Source organism: Notechis scutatus, chromosome 1 (genome assembly GCF_049901735.1).
Source record: "Notechis scutatus isolate UNSWTSFEM ecotype Mainland chromosome 1, rNotScu1.2, whole genome shotgun sequence".
NCBI classification, from domain to species: domain Eukaryota; kingdom Metazoa; phylum Chordata; class Lepidosauria; order Squamata; family Elapidae; genus Notechis; species Notechis scutatus.
The window spans coordinates 237,746,825-237,762,448 of NC_142009.1; the positions used below are offsets into that span (position 1 = coordinate 237,746,825).

A 15,624-nucleotide genomic window follows, 5' to 3' on the forward strand; every position below is an offset into this window, starting at 1 on the left:
ATCATTCCCCCAGAGATTAGAATGGCCCCCTCATTAATACTATTCCGAAAGGCACTGAAGACCTGGTTTTGCCAACGGGCCTGGGGAACCCAGAGAGGGATGGAAGCCTCAGGTGGCTAGTGTGACCCGTTGTCGTCGGGGTAGGGTGGGTGGGAGTTGGTTTTTGTTTTTGTTTTGTTTTGTTTTTTTGTTTTCCAAATTTACTAATTTATTGGATTCTTTTTGTTAGTTCTTATTGTTTTTATTTTTATTTTTTGTTTTAAATATGGTTTTACATTGTGTAAGCCGCCTTGAGGCGCCATGGGCGAATAGGCAGCAATATAAATAAATAAATAATTTTAAAAAAATGTTGTGAGAAAAATGTGTTTAAAAAACTTTAGAGGCATAAAATAAAAGGGCAATAATGATGACTTAGAGAGCCTATCTGGTCCAGTGGCTAAGACATCAGGCTAGAATCCAGAATCCATGAGTTCTAGTCCCTCTTTAGTGAAAAAGCCAACTGGGTGACCCTGGGCCAGTCAGTTTCTCTCAGTCCTAGGAACAGGCAATGGCAAACCATTTCTGAAGAACATTGCAAAGAAAACTTCAAGCCTAGTCCAGGCAGTTTCCAGGAGTCAATATTAACTTGAAAGAACACACCCTTCCTTCTACCCTCACTCCCCACCCCCACCAAATGGTATTGAACGGATGTCTTCAGGAAGTGAATTTTGATATATTCAAGAGAGTTTGGCATAGTGCTAAGCCATTAGGTAAGCAACAGCACTTTGAAATGTATTTGGAACCAGATTATAACATAGTCAACATTTACAGTACTGAGAACATCCTTCAATTTAACAAATAATCACCTAAGGGGACACACACACCTCTATCCCTCCCTCCCTCCTGCTGTATATCTACAGTGTTATTCAAACATGGATAGTTACAGCTGGGTTGTTTCATCACTGTTCAGTGAAGTGAAATAATTACATTTGATATAGTTTTATCAATTCTATATGGAAAGGAAGATGATGTGTTTGTGTTTCTACCTCAAAAGTACTATTGGCCAAAGGTGGGTTTTGTTTTGTTTTACATTGGTCAGCATAACTTGTGTTACATCTAGCAAGAAGCTAGAATTAATCTCTGTAAATGTCATCTGGCTGGAGGGATGTTTTCCAGTCACACTTACTATCCATCATAAATGCATTGACTCCCGTCAGTTTTATATTTCATTGCATGCTGTCGTCAGTAGTGGGATCCTACCTTAGTCGCTACCGGTTAGGTGGGTGATAGTGCATGAGCACCCCTAACAAGCCAATCAGCTGAGAGGATGAAGAAACGAAAAGCTAGGAGCGACCCTCCTACTCTCCCATGCGCTGTTCGGTCTTTTATCCTCTCAGCTGATTGTCTGAGGCTTTTTTGGCCTCCTCTCAGCTGATCGGAGGCTTTGTTTAACTGGTAGTGATTTTTATTACCGGTTCACTTGAACCGGGCCAAACCGATAGCATTTCACCACTGGCTGTCATTGTCTTATTTATAAAAGATCCTAATGAAACGTTATGCATCATTCCCTGTCTCTTGGAATTTTTTCCCCTTCATCTCCTTCCGTTTCATTGGTTTTCAAATTTTAATCAAGGGCTACCATTGGCAAATCCTAGATTCAAGACAGGACCATTTTGTGAAGAAAAGTCAGAGAGGAAGCACAGCGGGAACATCAAGGGATTTACAATCAGTTTATTACAAAAGGATGAGAGAAAAAAAAATGTAGGATTTAAACCCGTGTTTTTCAAACTTGGGAACTTTAAGATGTGTGGACTTTAACTCCCAGAATTCTCTAGCCTGCATTCTGCATTCTAAAGTCCACACATCTTAAAGTTGCCAAGAGGGATCCTTGGTACTCTCTGAGCTTTCTTGCTTTCTTGCAGATGTTTCACTACCCAAACTAGGTAACATCATCAGTGCTACTAAGGAGTGCAGTTTGCTGTCAGTTTATATTCTAGTGCAGTGATGGCTAATGTTTTCAGCACCAAGTGCCCAAAGCACATGTGCACATCCCCAAAATGCAATACATGTGTGCCCCCGTGCATATGCCCTGCCCCCGCACATGCGTATGCCCACACATGCATGTGTGCATCCCCCACACATGCATGTGCATCTTCGTCCCTGCGCCCCACCCCTGCGCATGCACCCCATCCCCCGCACATGTGCCCCCTCCTGCATGTGCGTGAATCCCCCACACATGCACCCCATCTCTGTGCATGTACAGCAGAGCCACGAAGATCTGGCTGGCGGGAGGCGTGTGCATGCATGCTCGGAAGAACTGAGCTGGGATGACGGCTTGTATGCCCACAGAGAGGGCTCTGTGTGCCACCTCTGGCACGCATGCCATAGGTTTGCCATCACGGTTCTAGTGGCTTGCCCTGTCAGTGTTGGTTTCTTTGGCTGGGCACTTTAGTGTTGGCTTTGGGGCAATTTCTTGATTTTGGGGTATTATTTACTTAAAGTTGCCAAGTTTGAAAAATTCTGATTTAAACCCTCCAAATTATTGTGATGTTAAGGACTGTACATTCTGTTCCCAATTTGTATTCTGAACTGATGTTTTTTTCCCCGTTTTTTTTCCCCCCAGGTAAAAGCAAAGAAGCTGAGATTAAAAGAATAAACAAAGAACTGGCAAATATTCGATCCAAATTTAAAGGTAAGAAAGTAATGCATTGCTTTGCAGATTTTATTGTAGAAAAAGAAAATCCTTTTGGATGAATAATACGGTGTTAGCAACTGTTGCCATTTTGGATTTTCCATTAAGGATCCCGTTTCATATTCCACGTGGGGCTGGCAGAATGCTTGGCTTTCCATAATTCTCACTATGAATGAGGCAAGATAGTCTCCCCTCCCGCCTGCTCCCTCCCCAAATCTTTTAAGGGTAAATAAAATAAAAACCAGGGCATGTTAATCAGCCGTTACCACAAAAGTAACTGGGATGCAAAACAAATTGAAAGATGAAGAAGATCTGGCTCTAATTTGATATGTCATCTGATATTTAACAAATAGATATTATTTAGCATGCCGCAGCATCCTACCCCGTGTTCACGGTCACACTTTGCTTAGCAGGGTATGTGGACATGGCCTGTGTAATACAATAGTCCTACCGCTTCACCAATCCTTTGAAGTTGTAACGATGCTGAGGGGTAATTACAACTGGTCCTTGAATTTCTGGCCATTGCAGTGTCTTATGGTCACATGATTGCCTTTTGTGACTTTCTCTGCTGGCTTCCCACAACCAAAATCAATGGGGAAGCTAGCAGGGAAGGTCACAAGTTGCTCTGCTCCCCGCCTCCCTCTACACCGCACACATCCTGCAGCCTCCCTGAGCTTCCAAATATGGTGGACACTGTAATTTCTCTTTTAGTTGTGAATGAGCTTGATTGGAATGGTTCAGTAGCTTAAAATGCTCTGGTACCTTCATTCAAGGCAGTAGATTTATTTTATAATTTGTAACCAGATTCACTTAACAGCCATGTTACTAACTTAACAACGGCAGAGATTCACTTAGTAACTGTAGCGAGAAAGTTTGCAAATGGAGCAAAACTCACTTAACAAATGTTTCACTTAGCAACAGAAATTTTAGGCTCGATTGTCGTCATAAGGCTAGGACTACCTGTAAGTGTCTGGATATATAGAACCAAGGTTTTTTTTTTTAAAAGGTTTTTATTACCTTTCTTTTAGTTACCAGGGCTTGGAGGTGAATCTTTATTTTGATCCTGGTGTTTTATGCATGCAAACTGCCTAAATTGGATCAGAACAGTCATCAATTTTTTTTTAAAAAAAAAAGTTTTAACAGCACAGCAGTTACACAACCCAGTATTGTTTTCTGCTTTTTATAAAATATAGGGAACTGAGGATGGGGCAGCATATTGGCTGAGATAAGAAGACATTCTCCAGAAACACTGCCTAGAGAGATAGTGGGTTGTCTCTTGTTGCAGACAGTATGATCAACTGAATATGGCATGGCCCTTCTTAGAAAAGAAGGCTGAACAACCTGTTTGTGATGAACAAGCTGTTTCAAGGCATCCTGGGTTACACAAGTACATTTGTCAGTGTCAGATATCCTTGGCTCTTCACTGAATCTGTAGACTAGTGCTCCTTTATTTATTTATTTATTTGATTTGTCAATCGCTTACAAGATAATAGGTATAAGTATATACATGGTTATGAATACATGAAATGGGTACATATAAGAAAAATAAAAGAAACAATAGGACAGGGACGGTAGACACGTTGGTGCGCTTATGCACGCCCCCTACAGACCTCTTAGGAAAGGGGTGAGGTCAATAGTAGACAGTCTAAGGTTAAAGTTTTTGGGGTTTGGGGAAGAAACCACAGAGTCAGGTAGAGTATTCCAGACATTGACCACTCTGTTGCTGAAGTCGTATTTCCTGCAATCAAGTTTGGTGCGGTTAACCTTGAGTTTGTATCTATTGTGTGCTCTTGTGTTGTTATGGTTGAAGCTGAAGTTTCTCCTATATAGCAAGCTGCACAGACTTTAATTGCATGTTCATAAAAATAATTCAAAGAACAAAGAAATTCCCTGATCAAGGCAGATCAGCAGTTGAGCCTTCAATTACCCTACTGTAAGAAATTACATTGAACTGAGATTTAAAAAAAAAGAAAGCTGATGGCATGATGGTTAATGGGTTTGCCTGTCATATGAATGGTACTGATTTATTCAGAAAAACATGTTTAAACAAACAATGGCTTAATGAGATTTGTGCAGCCAACCTCAATAATTTTGAGAACACTGTCATATTTCATATTTGGTATTATTAACCCTATTAATGAAACATGCTATTTATTATCTTAGTTCAGAAATATATATATATATATCGTCATTATAGTTGTGCTTTTAAAGTTGTAGCAACGTTTCGGCAGAATCTCATCTGCCATCATCAGGCTTCTGTATTGTGTTCGTCTGTAAGCCTGATGATGGCAGATGATTCTGCTGGCTTCTAAACTAGCTAAAAGCACAACTATACGTGGGAAAATACCGAACAAAGCTGAATAACATACATGTAAGTTATACATGTATGTATGTATGTATGTGTGTGTGTGTGTGTGTGTGTGTATATATATATATATATATTTGTTTTCTTAAGTTTTGCGGGTACTTACATGTATGGTGTTCGGCTTGGTTCGGGTATTTTCCCACGTCATTGTAGTTCTTTTAAAGTTGTAGCAACGTTTCAGCAGAATCTCATCTGCCATCATCAGGCTTCTGTATTGTGTCCGTCTGTGAGTCAGACTTTTACAGTGGTTTCAGATTTGAATTTGGGGCAGCCTATTGCTGTGCCAGAATGGTTTTTCTTCATCCTGATTGGTTGGGAGTCTTGGTCTGTGTTTATTGGTCTCGGAGTTTGCTGTGTTCTGCTTGATTGGTGTCTCTAATATCTTCTGTCTGTTTTTGGCTCTTTTTGTATCTTGATTGGCTGGCAGCATTGTGTTGCTTTATTGGAGGCCTTTAGTGCAGCTTGGCCGGGTAAATGGATGCTATCATTAGTTAGGAAGCTGGGTTTCATCTGGGTGCCTGGTTGGGATGTGTTTGAGCTGGAAGTATCAGGGGGATCTGTTTGTGCCCAGGTGTTTGCCTGGCTTGTGGTGTGGAGATTTTTTGTTTGTGAGTGCAGGCTTCCAAATGATTGACAGCCTGGTGGAATCATCTCTTCTATTCATGCTTTCTGGTCTTTTTTCAATCTCTATGGCTTCTCTGATGATTCTGTGATTAGGGCCACTATAGAAAACCCTAATCACAGAATCATCAAGCAGAGCAGTCAGAGCTGAAAACCGAGCATGAATAGAAGAGATGATTCCACCAGGCCAATCATTTAGCCTGCACTCACATCACACCACAGGCACGGGCACAACATCCCCCCAGCCCAAATGAGCCGCTGCCAATTCAGATGAAACCCAGGCTTGAACCAGCGTGATGGCCGCTCATTACCGCAAGGGCTGGCAAAGGCTCATCAGCTGCCGCCAGCTGCCATCAAGATACAAAGAGGCGACGAAGAAGAAGATAGATTCGCAGGCACAGCAACTCCAGCAACAACTGCCCAATCCAATGTGAAGAAGAAAACACGCACAGCAATGGCTGGCCCACTGTGTCTGGGCAACCTAAAAGTCTGACTCTACAGACGGACAAGAAGCCTGATGATGGCAGATGAATCTGCTGAAGTTGTGCTGCCTTTTAAAGAATTCGAATAAAATATCCGAACAAGCCGAACACCATGTATGGCATTCAGCTTTGTTCGGGTATTTTCCCACGTCATTGTAGTTGTGCTTTTAAAGTTGTAGCAACAAAGCTGAATGTCATACATACATACATACATACATACATACATACATACATACATACATATATTATTCAGCTTTCTTTGGGTATTTTCCCACGTCATTATAGTTGTGCTTTTAAAGTTGTAGCAACGTTTCAGCAGAATCTCATCTGCCATCCTCAGGCTTCTGTATTGTGTTCATCTGTGAGTCAGACTTTCACAGCCGTTTCTGTTTTAAATTTGGTGCTAGCCTACTGCTGTGTTAGAATGGTTTTTTCTTCATCCTGATTGTTTGGGAGTATTGGTCTGTGTTTATTGGTCTTGGAGTTTGCTGTGTTCTGCTTGATTGGTGTTTCTAATATCTTCTGTCTGTTTTGTAGCTTTTTTTGTCTTGATTGGCTGGCAACATTGTGTTTCCTGTATTGGAGGCTTTTAGTGCAGCTTGGCTCTGAGTAAATGTACGGCTATCATTTATTAGGAAGCTAGGTTTCATCTGGGTGCCTGGTTGGGGTGTGTTTGAGCTGGAGGTATCAGGGGGAGTCTGTTTGTGCCCAGGTATTTGCCTGGCTTGTGGTGTGGAGATTTTTTTGTTTGTGAGTGCAGGCTTCCAGATAATTGACAGTCTGTTGGAGTCACCTCTTCTATTCATGCTTTCAGGTCTTTTTTCAATCTCTATGGATGGATGGATGGATGGATGGATGGATGGATGGAATATATATATATATATATATATATATATATATATATATATATATATATATATATATATATATATATATATATATATATATATATATATATATATATACACACACACACACACACACACACACACATACATACATACATACATACATACATACACATATATTGTTTGTGATTTAAAATGTGCTGATTTATACAAGTAAAAGGTATTGAATTATGTGAATACTTTGCAGCTGGCCATAGCTATTGAACAAACTTCTCTAATTTTGTATGATATCAACAATGAAAGAATTTTCTTTTTTGCATGTTAGATAGCTCAAGGTGGGATGGGAGTTTTTTTGTTGAGAGTTCCATGTGTGTGTGTTTGTTTATTTGTTTTTGTGTGTGCACCTTTAAGTCATTATTGACTCCTGATGACTGCCTGGACAAGTCTTGGCATTTTTGTTGGCAAGAGTTTAGAAGTGGTTTGCTACTGCCTTTTCCCTCTGGCTGAGAGAGAATGACTAAACTAAAGTTACCCAGCAGGCTTCATGCCCTAAAGCAAGACTAGAATTAGAGATCTCCCAGTTTCTAACCTGGTACCTTAATTGCTACACCAAACTGACTCTTTTCCATAGTAGTTGTAATGAAGAGTACTACAATTCATAATAGAAATCATTAGCTAAAGTCTGCTTTTAAAGAAAATCTGAAGAAGCTACAGCTAAACCTTTCAAATCAAAAAAAGAAAAAAAAGAATCAGTTGCTGTGACTCTAACGGAGACTCTTCATTGATACATAGCTCTACACTTTAGAAAGAACAATGCATGCCTGAGTAAAGCAATGAGACTGTATTTTAAAAAAAACATTGAAGTCTCAGCTTTGAAATTGTTGATGCAAACCATGAAATCAGTTCCCTTTTTTGTTTAAATATTACACAAGAGAAAAGGGGGAGGGAATATACAAATATGTGCTATCTTTTAGGTTTTGTCCTTTTGTCCTTTTTAATAATCTCAACAAAAGCAAAACAATCCTCCTAAGGAACAAAACACACAAAGATATGTGTATGTGTTTGCTTCTTATCTATATGAATATAAGTCTCTCCTATCTCCCAAAAACAGCCTGAACCCATTGAAGTGAATTATTGCCAGTTGTACTAGTCAGTGGCCCTGGAGACTATCATCAGCAGTGTAAAAGAAACAGCTATTGGAATCTAGTATGATTTTAATGTGGTTAATTGAATTTCTTTTGTTGTGTTGCTTAGTTTAGGCTCACTTCTTAATATATAACATCCCATATAAGTAGAATGGAGCGCTATATGTCAAGATACCAACCTGAATATATAAATAGTTCCTTAAATACTCCTGAATTTGGCCCCTAAAATCATCCTAGAAAGGAGGGAGAGAAACTTTCTTATTTGCTTAGGTGGTGGCAGACATCCTTTTCATGTTATTTGCCAATGTACTGATTGAACGTAAAGGTTTACAGAAAATCCAGATTCAAAAAGTTCCTTCATTTCCCAGTTCTTTCCAAGGCTGTTTGGTGTTTTTAAATCGATATGGTAGAAAATATTTGGCAGTCTCAATTTAAGCCCCGTGTAAAAGAGTAACTTTTGGATATGCAAGAGACTCGTGTTGCTGTTTGTTGAGAAGGCATTCCAGAGTTTCAGTATGAAAGACCGTGCATCTTTTGGATATCAATTGGAGTTGGGCTGCCAGAACAAATTAGAATTAATTAATTCTAAAAAATAAATCCAGAGGCTATTAATTTCAGCGGAGCTGGAGATACAGTTCTTCAATAGGAAGTTTTCCTAGAGATAATACGGTTTCTGACAGGATTTTTAAAATAAAAATAGCATTTTGAACTGAGATCAGATAGATATCTGGCTATCTAATGAAAGGTGTTTTTGCTGGCCTTTTAAACATATCTTTTTTGGTTATTATGTACTGATTTTTGCAATGAAGCTTCTCTTCTCCCTTACCACTGATATCAGATTCATTAATAGACTACTCACTGTTAGTTTGCTTTACATATTAAACTCAACTATACTAGGGACATGGTGGCTCAGTGGCTAAGACCCTGAGTTTGTCGATCAGAAAGGTCGTCAGTTCGGCAGTTCAAATCCCTTGCACCGCGTAACGGAGTGAGCTCCCATTACTTGTCCCAGCTTCTGCCAACCTAGCAGTTCGAAAGCATGTAAAAATGTAAGTAGAAAAATAGAGACCACTTTGGTGGGAAGGTAACAACGTTCTGTGCGCCTTCAGCGTTTAGTCATGCCGGCCACATGACCACTGAGATATCTTCGGACAGAGCTGGCTCTTTGGCTTTGTAACGGAGATGAGCACCGCCCCCTAGAGCCAGAAACAACTAGCACGTATGTGCAAGGGAAACCTTTACCTTACACCTGCTTTACCACAAAGTACTCTTCATGGAATACATATATCAATATAAATGTATATTGTGGTTTATCATATTTACATTTTCCACTAGATTCTTTTAAAAAGGCAGCAGTAAACAGTAAAATGGTGAACTTAGTTAATACTAAAGAATTTCAGATACAGATACAGATAATCAGAGCTGGAAGGGACCTTGTAGGTCATCTAGTCCAACCCCCCCCACCCAAGCGGGAGACCCTACACCATTTCTGACAAATGACAGTCCAATCTCTTCTTGAAAGTCTCAAGTGATGGTGCTCCCACAACTTCCGAGGGCAAGCTGTTCCATTGGTTGATTGTTCTCACTGTCGGAAAGTTTCTCCTTGTTTCCAGGTTAAATCTCTCCTTGTTCAGTTTCCATCCATTATTCCTTGTCTGGCCTACAGGAGCTTTAGAAAATAGCTTGACCCCTTCCTCCCTGTGGCAGCCCCTCAAATATTGGAAGACCGCTATCATGTCTCCCCTGGTCCTTCTCTTTACTAGGCTAGCCAAGCCCAGTTCCTGCAATTGTTCGTTGTATGTTTTAGCCTCCAGTCCCCTAATCATCCTGGTTGCTCTTCTCTGTACTTTTTCTAGAGTCTCAACATCTTTTTTATAATGTGGTGAGCAAAACTGGATGCAGTACTCTAGGTGTGGTCTTACTAAGGCTTTATAGAGTGGTATTAGTACTTCCCTTGATCTTGACTGTATCCCTCTGTTAATACAACTTCTCTTTAACATACCATCTATCTAGCACTTAAAGTATCTCAATATAATTTTTTTTATGCTAATGTGGTTGGCTTCATGATAGATATAACTCAGCTGTGGTTACGTATACTTTTATTTCAATCTTCAAGGTACCTTGCTTGATAATTCTTGAATTCCACTATAGATCGATATATATACAATATCTTTAATTTTATAACATATTCTTCCCCCGTATCATTAATGGAAAATATTTGAGAATGTATTTTACGGTATGGCTTTAAACAAATCATTAAAAGAAACATATCTAGGTTTTTGTCTTTTAAGGATGTGAAAACAATGCTATCAAATCAGCTAAATGAAAGCCCAAGGGAAGGAAATCGCCTTTTTGACGCACTCATGTTGAAAATGCTGATTTGTATTCTGACTTCCTGTTTCTTCTGCACTGATTTTAATGGGCAGAGGTTCAGAACTCTAGGAATAGAAAAGGAAGAGTTGATAGTCATAATTTCCCATAAATAAACTGCAGTTTTACATCTGGATACTTGAAATATATATAATTGGTACGACAAAGACATTAAGCAGCCTATTCAACCAAATTATTTAACCAATAAATTTGTTTTCAGGGTAAAAAATAAATTCTTAAAAGCGCTCTGCCTCAGTCCAGACTGGCATGATGGTCTAGTGGTAAAGATGCTCACCTCCCACTTTAAAGGTTGAGAGTTCAATTCTAGGTAGCAGCATATTTCTCTCTCTTAGGGCACAAAGAAAAAATACCTGCTGTGAACTCCACCTAGGCATTAGGAAGGACATCTGGCCTGTAAACTCTCAGCTCTATTCAGTCACCCCGATTCTACCCCTAGTAGGGATTATAGGGTCATAAAAAGGGAGGACTCTACCTCAGTCCAACTCTTCATATATACTGTGTGGGTGTGTATGTGTGGGTGTGTATATGTTTGTGGGTGTGGGTGTATCCATCATAATGTCATCTTTCGGTGAAGCAGCAATATCCAAATCACAGAAAAGAAATATATAACTAATAATAATAGCATGAGAGAACAAAGCAAAGCTAAAAATAAACCAGCAGTATCCACTATTCCTCTCTATATCTTTTGATTCTTACACCACCCTGATGGGTCTTCATTACCCATTCCATTCATTCTTACATATGGTTTACTCTTAATCACATTTAGGAACAGGCCTTCAACTCAACATTCATGCAAAGCATTCCATAATTCAAGCCTATTCATTTTATCAGGCACTTACTCTAAGTCAATAAATGTATCATGCCATAATCCTATTTTGTGCCACTCACATATTTTTCATGTAGAAGGGCAACTCTGGTCTATACACTCTTTGCCTATTGTACAGCTGCACTGCACAGCAACTTCCCAAATGCTAATCAAAATTCTATTTAAAATCTTTTTCAGGCACACTTGAGCAAGAATAATAATATTCCAGCTGACTTTGTCTTCATCCTTACTGCCTTTCCCTTTATATAGCAGAATAATGAGATTATTCTTCTAGTATTTAGAAACAAGTTCTATTTTCATACCTTTGCAATGAGCAAGTAATGCAGTCAGACTATAAGCAAATTACATCCTGTTTCAACCTTTCTCCAGTCACACCATCTATTCATGGAACACTTAACATTTTCTCTGTAGGTACATGATATTCTCTCTCTCTCTCTCTTTCAATTCTATCTCTCTGTCTCCTGCAACAATTTTCTATATGCATTTTCGCATTTAGACCCTTTCTCACTTCATAATTCCAGCAAGCTTCTTTTTTCAAATTTCCCTGTCACCTGTTATGTACTCCCTCATCTTATTCCCATTCATCTATTCATGTCAGGTTACAGAATAATTTCCTCCCTCAGTTGCAGAACGTTACATAGTATTTCCCAAACTTTACTCCTGTGTTCAAGCTTTTGGCAAAAGCAAAACAAGATCCTCACTTTTTTTTAATCAGAGGTATTCAAAAGGAAAAGAGATTATGTGTGACAGATATCGGCAATTGATTATTTTCCATTCAGATCCAGATAAAAGATGTAGATATGCTTATTAGTCACAATACAATGTCAGCCGTACATGGTAGATTGGGCTAACACACCAATACCATATAGATTAGTATTACTTTGATTATAACAGCTATTGTAACAGAATCTTGCAAATATGAATGTGCTCCTTCTGAACTATGACAGAGACTTGCTTAGAGATTGTTGTTGTTTTTTCAAGTTACTTTCTTGGCTTCTCTTATCTGACCATTTTCGGTAGCAGTTCTTCTTCCTGTCCTTCAACGCGATTCCCTTTCCCCTCTGCATAGATTTAGCCCTAGTTCCTAAAATCTTGTGTGTTTAAACCAGAGTTGTTGTAATAAACAAGATTATAAAAGAGAAGAAAGATCACATAGTACTGTTAATATAGCTGATGTCCATTGCAACCGCTGAAATCTTCCTTGCTAAAGCAAGTAATTGTCACCAAGGAAGGATAAATATTTTTGTTCCCATCCAGTCCTAAATCTTGACTGAAAAGGTCAATCTGTTTTATCCAGAGTTCTCTATAAATATAGTCCAGACACCTTGACAATACCCCCTGACAGAAGGAAAGCTAAAAAATAATTGCGAAGATAGTCTGTACAATGAATATCTTACTTTAGAAATCACTTTTTTTTCTATTGATACAGGACAGTTTGTGATTTCTTGGCTTGATATCAGCCATGTTGTAGCCTAGAGACTGGCAGTTGCCAAGGAGAATGAATATTTTTAGGCCTTGTCTATACTGTCTTACCAGTTGCTTTCCACATCGCCAGATGCTTGTTCATGCAAACAGCCAAATGTGATTTAGAATCCATTATGTCTCTTCAAGGAAAATAATGCCAAGAGGCAAACTTGTTCCTATTTGTAGGTAACTGAATTACTAACAATGCCATTTTTGTATAAATAGAACAGCCATTTTTGAAGCTCTATGTAAGATGTGAAGAAATCTAAGATGGCTACTTGTACTGTTGATCTGCATTCATTAGACTGAATCATATTATTTGTTCAGATTAATAGATCAATGCATTTTTTTCCAGATGAATATATTCAAGCACCTTTAGGCCAGCTCCTTCTGATCTTTATGATACTCTTTTAACAATCACAGGAAGACCTCGCTCACTGCTTAGCAACCGTTTGTAGTTGCAATAGTGCCAAAATAGTAAATTTAGCAATCCCATGGTCACATAATGAATATTTGGGGACTTTGCAACCAGCAGGTGCTTATAACTGTCATAACATCCTGTGATTGCAAGATTGCACTTAAGAAGTCAAGAATAAATGCAAGTCTCAATAACATGATGTCTTGTTTAATGACCACGAGAGAGTTGCTTAACAACTATAGCAGAAGCGACATCAGTCTGGGGTGGTTGGATGATTTTCCTCTTAATGATCATGTCACTTAGTGAAAGAGTTTCTGGTCTCGATGGTTGTTGTTAAGCAAGGAATATCTTTATTGTTTGTGGAATTGGCCAATTTGCTGTGGGACAACTTGCCACAGGACAATTCAACAAATACAGGAATATAGAAAAATAAAGAAAGTCAATCCAGAAATACAAGAGTTCCAATCATCTCAATGAAAACGTGATCACCAATGATAAAAGTAACTGAATGAAATGATGAATACAATGTTGACTTGTCCTGTGATGAGTTATTCTGTAGCAAATTGGCTGTGGCAAATTAGCCATAGCAAGTTATCCGTGGTGAATTGGCTACAGTGAGTTGGGCATTGCGAGTTATCCTAGGCCCTATTGTTTATGCCTGTGCTTAGTACCTTTTTGTGTGTATGCTGCTATATTAGTGCTGGTAGTTCTACTTCAACAGTCTTAACTAAATTCCCTCTCTTTGCTGCTATCCAGCAATAGTTCTCTAGTCTGAAAGACATCCATGTATCTTGCCAAGCTTCCTTGATAAGTGCTGTTCACTTTTGCAACCTTAGTTTGTGATGTTAACAGTATGTTAATGTGGTTCTGGGTAACATATAGAATTGTAACATTGACATCTGATTGATCCAGTATATAAATTGAAATGATGTGTTCATATATAATGCAAGGAAAAATGATATCAAATGCATTTCACAAATATGCTTTTCTCTGAGGATGACAAGTCCTGTAATACATAAGAATTCAGTATTTGTTTTAATAGTGGTTCCATGAAAGCCTGTTACTTATGCACAAGATGACTTGTGAGTTTGATATATGGTAAGCACTAGTTAAAGAAAGTATTGTATGTATGTATATGTAAGTACAACTTAATGTTTAACTAAATTCAAATTTTAATCAGTTTTATGGAAGACTTTGTTTTAAATTAGCTTTGGTTCCCTGCTGATTAGGTTTATTTCTTATCTGGTTAATCTCAACTAAATATGAATAAACTATCTTAAAAAGTTTTCTCCCCCTACAGAGTTGTCACATAGTAATCTATAAATTATTATCTATTGAAATTATAGTTCACTCTCTGACAGGAATTAAGGATGTAGTTACAATTTTCACAGGGTATACATTGTGGAGCTGGTTCAATACTACGAGAAGACATGATGGAATGTAATAAGCTAATCAATATATTTGAAAAGGCATACTGTATTTGTGTTTGGTTTTAGTGTTTATGGCTTCTGTTTAATTACTCATTAGGTGATAAAGCCCTGGATGGTTATAGCAAGAAAAAATATGTCTGCAAGCTGCTTTTCATTTTTCTCCTGGGACATGATATTGATTTCGGCCACATGGAGGCTGTGAATCTCCTAAGTTCAAACAAATATACAGAGAAACAAATTGTAAGTAATGCCTCATACCTGCATAACAAAATTGTAGTTACCTTGTTTACCTGCTGGGCTTCAGTTGGGGGACAGTATTTTCCAATATGGCATGCTCAGACTTTTTAAATGTTATTTTATTTTTAGGGCTACAACCCCAAAATTTCCAATCCAAATTGTATATATTTTACTTTTAACTAACTTCTATTTTAATGTTGATTTTTATACATTTAAAACCCTCTTTTTATATATGTATTGTTTTAAATTTATTATTATTATATACCACCAAAGTCTTCCCTCATGAGATGGGTGGCTATATCAGTCAGCCAAATGTTTATTGTCAATGCACAACATGTGTCCATTGAAATTAATAAATGTAATTATTAAATAAACTGGTATAGTATCCAATCTTCAATTTAGCTGGCAAAAATCTGGGACTTGTCCATACATCTGAAATGACCCACATTGCAGCATGCTGTAGTAATAAATTATTGTTTTATCAAGAATACTGTTCATGTAAAAGTTTTCATAATGAAACTGTGGTAAAAATACTTGCAAAGATAAAGAAAATGAGAAAGCTGGAAGACAGATTGATGTTAAATAAGTAGCTAATGAAGCAGCAAGTAAGAAAATAAAAATGAGCAATCTGTATTAATTCAGTTTTCTGTGCACTAGATCCAATGCTGTTGTAAGAAGATTTAGAAGTATTGTACTGATAGGTGTATTGGTAAGGGAACTACTTAA

At 38.2% G+C, this 15,624-nt stretch overlaps 1 protein-coding gene across 2 annotated transcripts in view; it reads left to right on the forward strand.

The window, feature by feature from the left end:
* The window catches only part of AP2A2 (adaptor related protein complex 2 subunit alpha 2), an 81,372-nt gene that overhangs the window by 9,849 nt on the left and 55,899 nt on the right, over nucleotides 1–15,624 (forward strand). For both annotated transcript variants that reach the window (XM_087950840.1, XM_087950841.1), the window contains exons 2-3: nucleotides 2,603–2,671; nucleotides 14,759–14,901. In XM_087950840.1, coding sequence (XP_087806966.1) covers nucleotides 2,603–2,671; nucleotides 14,759–14,901 — 212 coding nt within the window. The remainder of the gene's footprint in view (nucleotides 1–2,602; nucleotides 2,672–14,758; nucleotides 14,902–15,624) is intronic.